General features: G+C 36.6%; 1 protein-coding gene across 1 annotated transcript in view; it reads right to left on the bottom strand.

Annotated features, from left to right (window-relative positions):
- LOC115684166 (187-kDa microtubule-associated protein AIR9) overlaps positions 1-14,642 on the bottom strand; it is a 33,182-nt gene that overhangs the window by 8,631 nt on the left and 9,909 nt on the right. The window contains exons 10-29 of the mRNA XM_030608868.2: positions 14,124-14,356; positions 13,927-14,041; positions 13,186-13,306; positions 12,921-13,096; positions 11,723-11,858; positions 10,810-10,910; positions 10,661-10,708; positions 9,596-9,780; positions 9,364-9,481; positions 8,610-8,737; positions 5,268-5,436; positions 3,614-3,732; positions 3,315-3,483; positions 3,066-3,150; positions 2,840-2,913; positions 2,640-2,759; positions 2,314-2,509; positions 2,097-2,218; positions 1,528-1,735; positions 269-342 (exon numbers count right to left, since the gene is read on the bottom strand). Of these exons, the coding sequence (XP_030464728.2) occupies positions 269-342; positions 1,528-1,735; positions 2,097-2,218; positions 2,314-2,509; positions 2,640-2,759; positions 2,840-2,913; positions 3,066-3,150; positions 3,315-3,483; positions 3,614-3,732; positions 5,268-5,436; positions 8,610-8,737; positions 9,364-9,481; positions 9,596-9,780; positions 10,661-10,708; positions 10,810-10,910; positions 11,723-11,858; positions 12,921-13,096; positions 13,186-13,306; positions 13,927-14,041; positions 14,124-14,356 (2,697 nt within the window). The remainder of the gene's footprint in view (positions 1-268; positions 343-1,527; positions 1,736-2,096; positions 2,219-2,313; positions 2,510-2,639; positions 2,760-2,839; positions 2,914-3,065; positions 3,151-3,314; positions 3,484-3,613; positions 3,733-5,267; positions 5,437-8,609; positions 8,738-9,363; positions 9,482-9,595; positions 9,781-10,660; positions 10,709-10,809; positions 10,911-11,722; positions 11,859-12,920; positions 13,097-13,185; positions 13,307-13,926; positions 14,042-14,123; positions 14,357-14,642) is intronic.

Here is a 14,642-nt window from a genome sequence, read left to right on the forward strand (position 1 = left end):
TAAAAACTATGCTCCTTTGCTCAGATTTCACTATCAAGATGAATATCTCCCAGTCCAATATTGAATGCTCATCCGTTACCAAGTCAATAGAACTTTGAACTGCAATGAGATAATCTGCTTTTGACGGACAGAATACTCGAAATAAGAAGCACTTTACAGGCAAATGCTTCTGTAATTCCTTACTAGTGGTCCTTCTCTTTCTTTTTTATAGGAAAAAAACTAGTGGTCCTTCTCATTGTCCAATCTAGATATAAGCGGAATGGCTCACCAGGGAAGATAATGTCTGTCCGCTCAGACAATCTGAGTTCCCCAACAACAGAATCAGAACGAACTGGCATATATCTGTCAGACACAATTTCAAGATCAAGAATCAGACAAGAATTAATAAATTTGTAAGCATAGCACTACATACTGCTTAGATTAGCTTATTACTAAAGAAATTGCTCCTTACAAAAACCCAATAGAAAATCATGATAAACACCCTAGTCTCAAGACAGCAATCGATAGTTCTTCTTAAAATTAACCCTTGGCAAACAATAATCAGTGTCATAGAACCAAATAAAATGAGTTAAACTGTTTATCAAACTGTGACACAGATGTTTCTCAACTTTTGGATGAGTCACAAGACTACAATTTGACTTAACTGTTTGCATAAAGCTATATCCCTTAAAACTTCCATTATGTAGGCATTTCAGTCGTACTTGGAGGCAAGGCAAAGATTGATTATTAACAAATGAACACTTTCAAGCTTATATTGTTGCCTAAAATGCATCAATGCAGAAAGACCAATAACTTCAAGGTCATTTGAGAGACAGAAGCACAAGGCACAGTTTCTAAGACTCAGGAACAGCAGTGTCTGCATCTTTCTTTTATGCATTTAGGCAGGGCATCACTAGAATATGAATCTAGTGCAAAATATCAAGAAACAGTCAACTTTTTTCGTAGTTTAATATGCACAACTAAAATTTTTCGAAGATTCACTGGATACTTTATCCTTGTAAGACACTTGCAAAATAACATTATACGGAAGAGGATTTGCTGAAAATTCTACAATTAAGAAGTACTAAAATTATCCCACTTTCAGTGAACAACAATCTTTTACAAAATCAATGGAGACACTAAGAAAATGTCCAATAAAGAATACAACTTGCAATGTACACCACATTAAATATTAAACCACATCTTTTAATATTTTAAGCTTTTAAATTGAAAATGGTCCACAAAATATTACATGCTATCAAAGCATGAGGTCCTGAAGTCAAATCCTGCCTACAAGTGAGGTGAGTGATACCATATTTAAATATTAAACTTTGCTTTTATTTAATAGCTTAAGCTTTTATAACAATATTAGTCCCACAAATTTTATGGTAACCCTTTTGTCTGGCTCAAACAAAATCTTTGGCTACCAAGAATTGAGAAAATTTGGTCAAGTACTGATTTCCAAAGTTTCAGGTGAAAAGTATAACACTTACCTTAGTTTTCATTGATAAGGCAAGTTAGCAAAATAGGTGTCAGCAAGAAACTTACCCGAATAATAAACGGCAATTGTAATCTGAATCCGACACTTCATAGGTTTTAGAATTTGCACCATTTATGCGGTTGATTGTTCCCTCTGCATCTTCTCTATACCAACTATACAGACTCAACCCCTCATGTCCACCAAAATAGTCTCCTTCTCCAGAATAAATACTCGAAGATAATTTCTTTATGCAAACATTAGACACCGCGGGCGAAGCTGGCATAACAATTTGCAAGAAGATGTTTAGAAGGGATGTCCCATCAAACTGATGAAATAAACATTGTCATATTGTGGGTAAGACTGACACAAGAGGGGACCTTTATTGTACATTGTCACTCAGAAAAGTATCAGTACCATTGGTCTGTTTCCATTTCCAATAACACTAAGGAAAATAGCATATCATATGCTTATGCAAACTAAAAGAAAAGAATTGCAATTTAATCCTAAGTCCAAAATTGTTGTAAGAACATCAGACGGGTGGAAAAGAGAAAAAAGAAAAATGACTTGCTGCAGGGGGTTGAGACCAGCACTTTGCATATCTTAACATATATAAGAATATTACTGGATGATCTCCTACCAGGGGAAACTGGAGAGGTGGAAATTGCAACTAAGGGATTTCCACATTTCCCGTCTGCGCGAGTAGGAAGCCAGTAGAGGGCCAAATATTCACCTACGTCTGAAATTGATGGAGTGTAGGTTCTGTACAGGAGTAGATCCATGATCAATACCTACTCTACCAAATGAAATTCTGGAAGCACAACATTAATCACAGATTGCTGAGTCTTGGAACTTACAAGGCTCTACCACATTCAATAACACCTTCATGAATATTAACAATATCCAATAGTTCAGGCTCATGCAACTTGTCCTTGACCCGGAACCAGATATACTCCCCAAGACCTTGCATGCCGCCAAAATAAGATTTTTTCGGGACTACTTCCTCATTCTCACAGCAATCAGGAATTAAAAGCTCCATCCCAACAGGATCCGCTGTTACACCAAAATGCCAACAAGCAATACATGGGAGACTCGATCAGTTACATACGTCTCTGACTAGCTTTCCTCAGTGGGCAGTTATTACTCAAATTATTTGAAGCAATGAACAAACAGCTATGCTCACCAGGTCCAACAATATCAGACAGCAAGCCACTCGGATCGCCTTTCATTCCATCAATCCGCACAGGAGTGTAAACAAGTTCAATGCAAGTTCCCACATCCGCCAGTGTCAAATCAAGGAAATCTGTAAAAAGTAAAAGAATATCTGACTGCATAACCTTAAAGGGAAACGTAGATAGCACACACTGCAAAAATATAACTCACCTTCAGTGCTTAATTTCTCCTTAGCACCGTTACCTCTCAACCTGAACCATTCAAATACGCACTGGCCTCTCTCCCTGAAAAAAATAATGGTTCTGTTTCAGGACTAAAATAAATAACAACAACAACAAACCAAGCATATCCCACTAAATATGGGTAGCTAAATGGATTCTATTATTTCCTTGTGCTTTATCCTATGAAATTACTGACAGATTCTCATGTATCATACCCTCCACTATAGGAAACTGCAACACTTAAGCGTTGTCCTTCTATCAATGATCCAACGAACTCTAGAGAATGACAAGTTGGGGGACCTGCATCAAAACATTAATGCAAGATTATTGTCAACTCCAATAAAATCCTTGGTACGTTGGAAGAATAATCCCAACATAAAATATTAAAAGACACCAATCTAGCAAAAAGTATCTCACAAGACACGGACAAATTCAAGAACATAGAATGTAAGAACTTAACTAACCCGGTGCAACTGGGCCAATTTGTTCAGAAAGAACAATTGGCCCTCGAGCCCAGTCAGCTCTGACCGGCTCACAGGAAACAGAGACGAAGCAACCAATTTCATCGAATGAGGGCATGTACGATGAAGAAGTTGCACCTCTAATTTCATACGGTGTGCCATCTGGGCTTGTCTGCATTAATTTTACTACTGTTACATAATAAGAATAAAAAGCTCTATACCAGGGATCATGCAAAAAAAATTGAGATGATAATCTGTTGACTATGAAAGAAAGTTAATAGCATTTTATTTATCAAAAGTACCCGGAACCATCTAAATATGGAGTCTCCTTCTTCGCCACCCCAATATCTCTTATCAACACTTAACAGATTTCCTTCAACTGCGTCTCCAACTATTTGCAAAGAAAGCAATTTGGGACTTCCTGCATGGCAAAGCAGCATTGAGAATAACAGATAACAAAAGCATAAATAATAACACCTCCTTACATTGAACTATATAAGTTCACTAAATTCAAATGGTAAATGTTGAATGCTGCATTGAATTTGGATGATAATAATGAGAACAAGACAAACATATATTTCTTATATTTACTTGTAAGTAATGATGAGTCAAAGGTTATACCATTATTCATCTGCATATAATAATCTTTTAAAACAGAAAATTTTTCTTTTCATGTTCAAAAATATGAAGGGAAATTCATAAATGCTTAAAAAAGGTTGAGCCAAACAAGCTCTTACAGATTCATTTTCAAGAGACAGTATTATGATATTATATTAAAAGTCTTACATCTGTTCATATATCATGCATTGTAGATCCTCTGCCAATCTAAAGTAGTTTAACAGCCTTGGCAAGAGCTCCACATAGAAAGAGATTGGTAATTTCCTCATTCTCTTAAAAGCGCTTTGTTAAAGCGGGAGGATACCAGTGAAAGAATCTGAACTTTTGAACGTGATCAAAAAGGACTATAGGCTGATGTGTTTTTGGAAAGAAGTAGCAGTGCTGGATAAATAACTCTTCCCACCCTTAAAAGGTTAGACAAAAACCCAGGTGCTGCATCCGATGTGCAAATATTGGATGATGAAGGATTCTGTCCCAGGTCAAATATTGAAATTGGATAGCATTGGAAATTTAAGGATGTGAAATTGATATTCGCTCCATCTGTCTTTGAGCAGAAGTAGGAGCGCAAGTACCGGGTGATGAAGGATTCTGTTGCTAGTCAAATGTTGCAATTGGATAACATAGGAACATTAAGGATACGAAATAGATAGGACTATTCACTTTATCTATCATTGAGCCGGAAGATGCTGCATACCGTATGCAAATATTGGTGATGAAGGATTGTGTCGCTGGTCAAATATTGCTTTACGAAGACATGAAAATTGTGGATTTTTAGATGGAGAGAAACTCTTATTCTCATTCTCACATTCTGCTGCTTTACAGTATTATATTTATAAGCTAATACACAGAGAAATCCTAGCAAACAAAATAGGAAACAAAGCCTAAATAGGTTAACAGCTACAATCCCACGATTTGTGGGATTTGACCAGAATCAAAAAACTTCTTAAATAGGAAAACCCTACTCCTAAATCAGTCAGTTTTCCTACATATTTACAGCCAGATAATCTGGCTATTTACAGCTCAACAAAAACATTAAGAATGGACAATTGAAAGAATTTTGCACTGTCTTTGAGGAGAAGTACATGGACGTAAAACCAACTTCACATGAAAAAGGATCCAGACACAAGACAACCATTACTGATGCATGCTTAGAGTGCTTTATTTGGGTTACTGCACAAGCTTCTCATGTCAAGTCACCACCTCTTTATGTATTAGACTGTTTACACAAATTCTAACTTGTTCTGTTTAAGGGGACGGTACCCTTTGGTCCATGAAATAGGTTTGTTGATCAGAATGATACATTGAGATGATTTTCCATGATTAGAGATGACAACCTACCAGGACGTGTGCGTTCCTGTCCCATGCAAGTTCTTGGTTCACCAATGACACCATCATCACGCACTGGTGTACATTGAAAGGAAATGAACTTGCCAATTGCATCTTTCGATATGCAATATTGAAGAAGCCCTGAGACCTCAGCTACTAAAGCACCAGAGTCAGACTCCGCCTGCAGATTGCCAGGTACATGTTAGCCCCAAGCAGCATTACACATACTAAAGGCGAAGAAGATGTACTATAATTGAATGACACATTCTCTCACTAAATTCCATTCAGAAAAAGGGAAGTTTCCTGATATTAGCAATTTCCAATTTCATGTTCAACTGCCATATCATGAAGCCTCAAACAGCAAAACAAATAGCAAAAAACAAAAGTAAGAGGTTTCTGCAAATTCTCTAATGACAGTATAGACTAAAGTTCAGTAAATACTAAACCAACGGCCTCAAAGAAAGAATTTGTTTTCTTAAGCTACATGATGACAATGAGGCCAAATATGTATAACGATTACCTAATCTTTCTCCATATCTTAATAGCCTCGAAAGGTATTCTTTTGGTGTAAACTACAATGACACCCCTCAAATTTTCTGGAATTGCTATTGCACCCCTCATCTTTTACAAAGATTGAATCTGTCGCCCTACGAGAAGTTATTGGATCCCAAATGATTAAATTATGCTGACTTTTTTAGGTTTAGCTAGACTACAGTGGTCGATATGAAATATAATGAGTCAATGACAAGGTTAAATGCATTGGTGAATGGATTGTGGTCAATCTAACTAAAATACAAGTGATTATAATCAATTTATACTATAACAAAGTGCCAAATATTTGACAAGGACATCAACTAGAGCCCACAGACTTCAAAAGGATTAACTAAAGCATCCTCCACATATTTAACTATTTTGAGGTCCAGCGATTACTGAAATGGATGTGATTGTCAATTCCTCTATTTATTACAAACACCGGGCATCATTATAGTTTTCTAATAAAATAGGGGTCACCTTGCAGTTTACCGAATACTAGAGGAATGCTACATAGACTTGCTAAATAGGGCATGGCAAGTCGGAGATAGAGCCTAACTTTGTTAACAAAGTCTCGCCACTAGCAAAAATATGCATATTAATTTCAGGGTAGGGCGGACCAGCAGGCCAAGTCAGACTTTCATATGTAAAATACTTTCCCAAGCCCATCCATTCACACTTTTAGCTTGGAAAGGCTGAGCAGCAGCATACTGGTCCAATCCGAGAAAAACCAGCAAATTTCAAATATGAGTGTCAAAATACAGTATGCAGTTCGGAAGGTCTTTTAGAACGAACCTCCTCTTTCCACTGAGAACCACACAAGCGCAACACTATGAATCATTTAATTATGTTTTCCTGTTTCATAGTAGTTGTCATCACATATTTCAATTTGATGGAAACATACACACTAACTGAAAGAATCTGTCACTGCACAATTAGTTAAGTTGATTAACTTCAAAGAGTCTGTAATACAATGGAAGTCTGGCTGCCAAAAAGCAGCCATTAAATATGGAGTAAACTTAAGTCAAGAGAATGTTGCTTGTTTGCTACTGTTCCTCCAGCAAATTTTTTGACATATTAGAGGGGTAAAATTTCGAGGGATTTTGAGAGTCATGAACCCAAGGGTCTATTTGTGGCTATGAGAGGAAAAACCTAAAGACCACTTTACCCTTTATACTTCTAACAGTGGCAACTTTGGCTTTACCAAGACTCATACATTTTTGTTAGTGTTGATGATTGAATTTATTTAATACTAAAAACCTCAAATCTTTAAAATTAAATAAGTATAAACATTTTCCTAATTATTTAAAATTAAAACATTTTTTCATTTTGGTGGGAAATTCAACAGTAAAAGACCATAATTTATTAATGTGAAGACAGATAGTTACAACTTTTGAGGTTTCGGTTTACAGAAAACCACTCTCCAATTTGGATTATTGTTTGACTTTGTAACCCTCCTTCACCATCTCCTCCCCTCCCCCCCCCCTTTTCCCTCGCCCTACTCTCAGGCCAAGAAATTGACTGGAAACGAGCATGAAATGGTATCCAAATGGAACCTTACTTGTAGAAACTTCCCTTTATAGCTTATATAGGTGTGTGCGTGCATGCTCTAAACATAAATGCAATTAAAACGTTTTCCTACAAAGTTCCTACAGACAAAATAATTTAATCAATTACAAATGGAAAGTGTTCAAGTATTATCCTACATTGATTGACAACGGGTCCTAAATGCTCTTTATATTCATGTGGTCTCCCTCCACCTAATAGCTTAAGCTTTTGGGTTGGACTTTCTAACATGGTATCAGAGTCAATGCTGTCCCTTTCGCAAATGTGAGTGGTAAAAAATTCCATGCGAATGTGCGTAGTCAAAATTTCACATGATGCTCGTAATCTGACTTGCACGTGAGTGGGGGTGTTGAAGTATTATCCCACATCGATTGACAACGGGTCCTAAATGCTCTTTATATTTATGAGGTCTCCCTCCACCTAATAGCTTAAGCTTTTGGGTTGAACTTTCTAACAAAAAGGCACCTCTCACGCATGGTAAATACGTAAGCTATTATCAAACTCTATCAATTCTTGATTTAACTTCATTATATGTGGATTATAATATTCTATACTGCAGATTTATAGTACGAAGACATTTCTAATTAGCAACTCAAACTATCAGAATGGAATTGTTATCATTTCCATCTATCTTTTCTTCTTAAAGATCACAAAGAACTTTAATTTATTAATCATTGCATCAGTCAAATTGAAGTTTCAACATAGTTCACGCCTTGGAAAAAGTTCACACTCAAAAGGCACTTTGCGGATATACTGTGTCAGCTGACTATTAGCTAGCAATTTGTAATTTTGACCTCATAGTAAGACAACCATCTGTTCATTAGTTTATTGTTACTATGATAGGTCTTAGTACAGTCAGGATCGAAACATTCTAGGATTTATGTAATAGTGCATATTCAAGTGGTTCAACCATATCATCCGCTTTACAGGTGATTGGTTTCCCATTGACCGGTCACTATTTAGCGTCGGTCAAAAGACTGTCGTGCATAATATAATTTTCCTTCTTTTCACAGATGGGTTTTGCAATGGATATTACACATTTCTTTTGAATGTTATGATTCACTATTAGTGTGATTGAGCCAGCCATGATCTGAATCTGCACTAAACTCAATTAACTGATAGACAACTTAATGAAAATATGTTCATGTATATTCCAGAGAGAACACAGATGCTAGGAGAAATCAGCTTACTGCACCAAATACGGAACTTCCACAAACACGGAAGTGAAGTACCACTCACAAGCAAGACAAGATTTACCTCATGAAGATACCACTTGTAGATACTTTTTCCTTCATGGCCGCCAATATAACCATATGATGCTGTCAGTATCCCACCTTCCATATATTCACCAGTGATAGACAGAAAATTCAAGCTAGGAGGAAGATCTGTAGTAAATATAACAATAATCAGGCATGTTGGTAGAGTAAAGTTGCTGAAGAGTTAGAAAGGAAATTCTAACCAGACTACATAACCAATATATCCAATATTGAAGCAGACTATGTAATGCCATCTGACCTTAAAAAAGTAGACAAGGTAAATCAATCAAAAGCTGGCTTTTTGCTCTTCAATAAAGCAACCTCCTTGTCACCTCATTGTAAAATCATTTTAGTAATCCATAAAAATATATGGTTGTGCAGAAAACCTGGTAAATACTATCACAAACAAATATGATTGTGCAGATTTTCTAAGATCAATCAATTTGATAGCTCAAAGACTTACTTATTAGGGCATGCTGGTTATGGAATAGATGATAATGAACCATAAAATAGGTTGAGACAACTAAAGGCACTTCCATCCCCTTAAAACAAATTTAATTTTGAAGTGCTCAGCAATAGATGTAGCACCATGAGATCAAATACAACCAGAAGAACGATATCTACTGAAGACAGATAAGTACATTCATCTTTTAAGAAAACAAAACAGAACTGAAATAAGCCAACAAAACCATTTTTATATTATATCTTCTGTATTGAGACAATGCTAAGTCAAGATGGAGAGACATAAAACTTACTCTCAACGGCTCTTTCAGACACAACATAAGCTGGTTGACCAGATTCACCATCTGGAGTCATGGGAATGTATTTTGCGACTATGTGATATCCAACAGCCCCCAAAGGTATGCGGAGTGCCTAGAAACAGGAAAAGCAAAAGTAAGAATTTTCATTGAATAACCAACAAAACAGACTTATAAACACATCCAAATTAATCATACATATGATCTCTCCAAACGAAGAACAATTTACCTTGGCAGTTTTTGAAGCGCTCAATGCTTCTAGACCATTTTCTCCATCCAAAATTGGAGAACTTGTTTTAAACCATTGCACTCTACTGGAGGCTTCAGTTCCTCCAGTAACATAGCCAGTAACTGTAATCTTACTGTTCTCTCTCAAATCACCAATTATTTTCACTTGTGCCACTTTGGGGGGAGCTGAAATTTAGTCAAGGTAGAAGCATTAGAAATGAAGGAAGCCAACAGAATGGTGTAGAACAACATCAGCTCCATTGAGAACATACTAGCACGGGGGTCGAGAAAGAAGGTTGTTTTCAAAAATTTACACATGGACATCGACCAGCTACAAAGACAATACTTAGAAGCCCATGTCCACAAAATTCGACTAGAGATAAAATAAGTCCCAGACACTTCACATAAAAGAGGTGGGCACCTCAAAACACCGCTGTTGGTATTAGCTCGATAACTCCAGATGAAAAACTTCCTAATGGGTGATGGACAAAACTTGCTGAACTATGCAAGAAAAGAGAATCACTGTCGGCTGCCTAACATAAGACACATAAGACTTCCACAATCTTCATTTATTGGCACCTATTGAGCGCAGTGATACATCTATGGATGTACACACCTTCAAACTCATCATGCCTGCCAATTGCATCTAGTTGTTGTTCTTGGATCCATAAGTCCTAGAATAACTATGAGGCACAATATGGTACAAGACCTGTTTATTTTCTCCATAGTCCAGAAAAGGAATAGTTATTGTTCAAGTCCAACTACACAAAGTCATCCGTTAAGCTATTAGAATCATATATGTGCACTGTTCATAAAAATTAGTCCAGGATTGAGGTTTCATCGTCACAAGGACACATAGTTGATGGTTCTTGCAAGCAAATAAATGTTATCATGATATAGCTGGGTCTCAACAGTCAACAGCTGGCCAAGGATTCATTGGGACAACATTGTTAACAGCCTTATCAGATGTACCGTGACAGATGGTATAACTAAAACAAAAATATCATTAGGAGAGAAAGAACATACAACAACATATCTCTTAAGTATTAGAGCAAATCAAAGTTACCTCGTTTTACTTTAGGAGACAACACAGAAACCGATTCCCCTTCTTGTCCTGAAAATTAGCAACTGCTTTGTCAGAAAAAGAAGAAATAAAAAGCTTTAAAATGAGTAAAGATCATAACAATTATATACTACAGTCGCAAGTGGACCAACCCTCAAAATTTATCGGAATATAGACAAAATTTAGTCTTCGCCCAACATCGTCCTTGGTCAATGTATACTCAGATGTTCCTCTGGACACCAACACAAAATCTCTGGGAAAAAGATGCAAATGAAACAGATTATGTCAGAATCATTTCTAGAATTATGTAGCATGCACAATGACAGCACAGTTAGACTAACTTCAAACTTTTAACATAGTTTTTGGTGCCATAAAATTTAGGTTTGGCTATGCAGTGATATTCTCGTGCCTCTTCACGGTGTTGGGAAGTTGTAACCATCCAAAACATTCTGACTATAGGTTTATATGGAGAAGTGCGAAATTAGCGGCAAACCATGCTTTAAGATGAATTGGCATGGCCCATATTCAGGCGTTAAGATCTGTACAGCTCTCTTTTGTCTCCCCATCAATAGTCACTTTTACACTTTAGTCTCAAGCCAAATCCTAATTGCGCATCAAGGGGATCATAATAGCATTTAAATATTAAATCACAACTCGTTCTATGACCTTAATTTATTGAACATATTGTCAGTGGTACAGCTTAATTTCAACAAAAAGAAACAAGTATGAGCATATGTATGTCCTTACACAATATTTGGCGTACTTCCAATAACAAACCTTAGAATTTGCCAAGTAGTGACTAAAACTTTCAAGGAAATAGAGTACAGTACAAATTTTTATAATCATGTTTGATATTTTAATAACCATACAAGGACTTTAATGCTACTATGAAGAAAACATATGTAGAAGAAGATGAAAAAAATAATAAAAATGCAATGCTAAAAACACAATAAGTAACAGATCTAACCCAAAATTTCAAAAAGAGATGATTAAAATGGTGTAGCAAATTCAGAAATTTTTCTAGCCAAAGGGGAATACACGCAAGAACGGAATGGTTATACTAACCTGTTGTCAATGTTCTCACGAAGCCACTCAAACATACTCGGACCCTCACGTCCTCCAAAGTAGTCTCCAACTCCCTTTATTGTATTCCCTTCAACAACCTCTCCAATGATTTGAACATTATTCACCGATGGAAAAGCTGTTAGAAGCAAGTACTGGGATCATTGCCACATATCATAAAGATTTCTATTCGCTCACATGAAAAGTACAAAGACCAACAGAAGAACTGGAAGAGATATTGTGACTAATGGAAAACTAAGAACTTCAAACGCAGACACATGATAAAAGAGCAAGAAAAACACTAAACCACCAATGGTATCTAGAGAGAAGCGAAATAGCTCTTATTATATGTCACGTGCAAATTATCTGGTACCTAAGGAAAGAAAGGAGGATAAAAGGGAATAAAATTAACCACTCAGACAGATTCATGAGAATACAAGAGGGACTTTATATCCTTCATGCAAATGCTATCAGGACAATTTCAGTTGTAAAATGAGAGTGGATTTTTCAGGTCAATCAAGTTGGAAAGTGTTTCACAAGCATAGACCTTTTTCCTTTTCTTTAATCGTATTGTTTTTACTTCTCCTCAGTGGGGGAAGTAAGATCTAAGAAAATGAGCATTTAAAACAAGTAAAAAATTAGGAATATGCTGTTGATTGTAAAGAACAGCATAATCAGGTCCATGACTGCTAAAAGACCAATCTTCAGGGCAGGATGGTCCATTTTTAAGACGGAAAACTACAGACTTATACAAGCAACACTTCCTCTTATTTTTAGCGATACTGCTAGAAATGATCGACAATGGTAATTTCCTCTTTAATCAATACTTGTAATCAAATTGTTATTTCTTTGTAGAAGTAACTGCTTTTGCCGTACTATATTATTTGTCAATGAAAGAACATCAAAATAAGAGTAAAAACGAGAAACGTTATTGATGAATGTGACTCGCGCATAGGTTTAATTGATCGATCAAAATGCTCCATCCCTCAACAAAAAAAGTTCCTTAACGTGGCATCCTCATCCTTTAAAGATGCCACACAAACGTGCAGATTCAGGATAAAAATCAAAATCAAATGTCAGTTCAAATAAAGCATCCTTGTCGAAAAAGTAAATCAAACAAAGCATGGCAAGATCTTATGACAAAATAAGTTCTAAGACCAGAACTTATAAGTTCTACGAAAACAACTATAATCATTTCCACCTGCTTTGATGAAGTCAGTGTACTTATACTGTGGCTCTCCTTTGGCACCTTCCTCTGTTACCGGTGTGTACATAAAAACCAGACTTGTGTCAATGTCATCCAGGGTCAACTGATATTCCTCCTCCTCTGCCCCAGGTATAACTGTTGGACTGCTGTTCCACTTTCTTCTTAACCAACTGAAAGATTAAACATTATTTTCTTCAGATACTATCAAGCAGACATGCACACACAACAAATCCTGCATGCATTCAAGAAGCAAACCCACCTGGCAACACCTTTTCCCGGGATTCCACCACACCAAGCAACCTTTGCATGGCCCCTAATTACATTTCCTTCCACCAACTCACCATGCACTTCAAGGTTAACAACCTTTGGGATTTTACATCCTATTGAAAGGACACAATCAGGAAGGGAGAACCTTAACATGCTAGATATATTAAATGAATCTATCATTCTTGAGTAGCTGAACATTCTTCATTTCCCAGGTAAGACAGGACACAGTTCCTCAGAGAAGAGGAAAAAAGGAAAAACAGATGTAAATGGCCATCAATGTTCCAACCAGAATCGAAACACAAAATAGAAGAGTTGTAGACATTAGGAGAAAATGCATGTCCTGATTTAACACAGCAAAATTTATGTCCGAAAGAAGCTGTATGAGATAATAGAAAGAGGTAGAGTCATGCCAACAACATTTCACCAAAGAGGATTCATTAATCGTAAGGGAAAGCTAAGCAGTTAACTTCAAATATTCACTGTAACAATTGAAAAACACGCCATTGGAAGATATCTCAGTTCTTTCATGAACATCCTGGCAGGAAAAGGAAAAAGGAAAAAGAGGTCCCATGTGCAATTGATCAATATTTCATTTGGTTTCCGAAATTAAAAACTGAGTGAAACAGTGAGAGGGGGACCAAGGAATTTGTCTTGCAAGTGCACTAAAAGTGAAATTTAATCATACTTGCCATTCCCAAAATGATGGGTTCCAAACAAATGTTACACAGTTTACCTGGTGAGACTGGTGAGGATATGGCAAAAATAGGAGGATATTCAGTTTCCCCCAACACAGGAGTGCACTCCACTTTCAGTATTTTACCAATGTCCTCATTCTTTGGCAAATAAACCTGACCAGTTATAGAAAGAGCTTAGAAAGGAAAGAATGAGAATACCATCAGCCAGTATTAAGAAGCTTAATAAATACAACACCTCCTCAGTAGCATCAGGAACCATGGTAAAATTCGATGGTGTTCTCTCTCCAACAAACCACTGATATTTCAATCCTAACTGCTGGTCAACAGTCACAGTGCTGTCTTGAACAAAGGTGAAATGGCAGCGGCAAACATCTTCTTCGAATGGTCGATCAACAGAGGCTTCTTTGAGCAGGTAGCCCGGAGGAAACTGATCCTTCCATTGCTCCAACAGAAACCGAAATGTTGAATCTGCTTATGGGAAAATACACTTCATGAAGAATTAATGGTTGCATGAAACTAAGAAAATCCAAGATTAAGTGCATTGAACAATATGCACTAGCAATAAAAATGTAGAAACAACCAACTTATTTGTCTTGTTCCATCTTGACATCACTATAAATGCAAATTTAGATACAAAATTAATCATCACTGATGATTCATCCTCTTATAGGAAGGACGGCGATTGGATCCTTTCACAACCATTCCCAAGGATAGGGTCAATTAGAGAGAAGAAACTAGTATCTGAGTAGAACAA

Source organism: Syzygium oleosum, unplaced genomic scaffold (assembly GCF_021117445.2).
Source record: "Syzygium oleosum isolate NSW1041296 unplaced genomic scaffold, Sole_v2.1 Sole_v2.40, whole genome shotgun sequence".
Lineage (NCBI taxonomy): Eukaryota > Viridiplantae > Streptophyta > Magnoliopsida > Myrtales > Myrtaceae > Syzygium > Syzygium oleosum.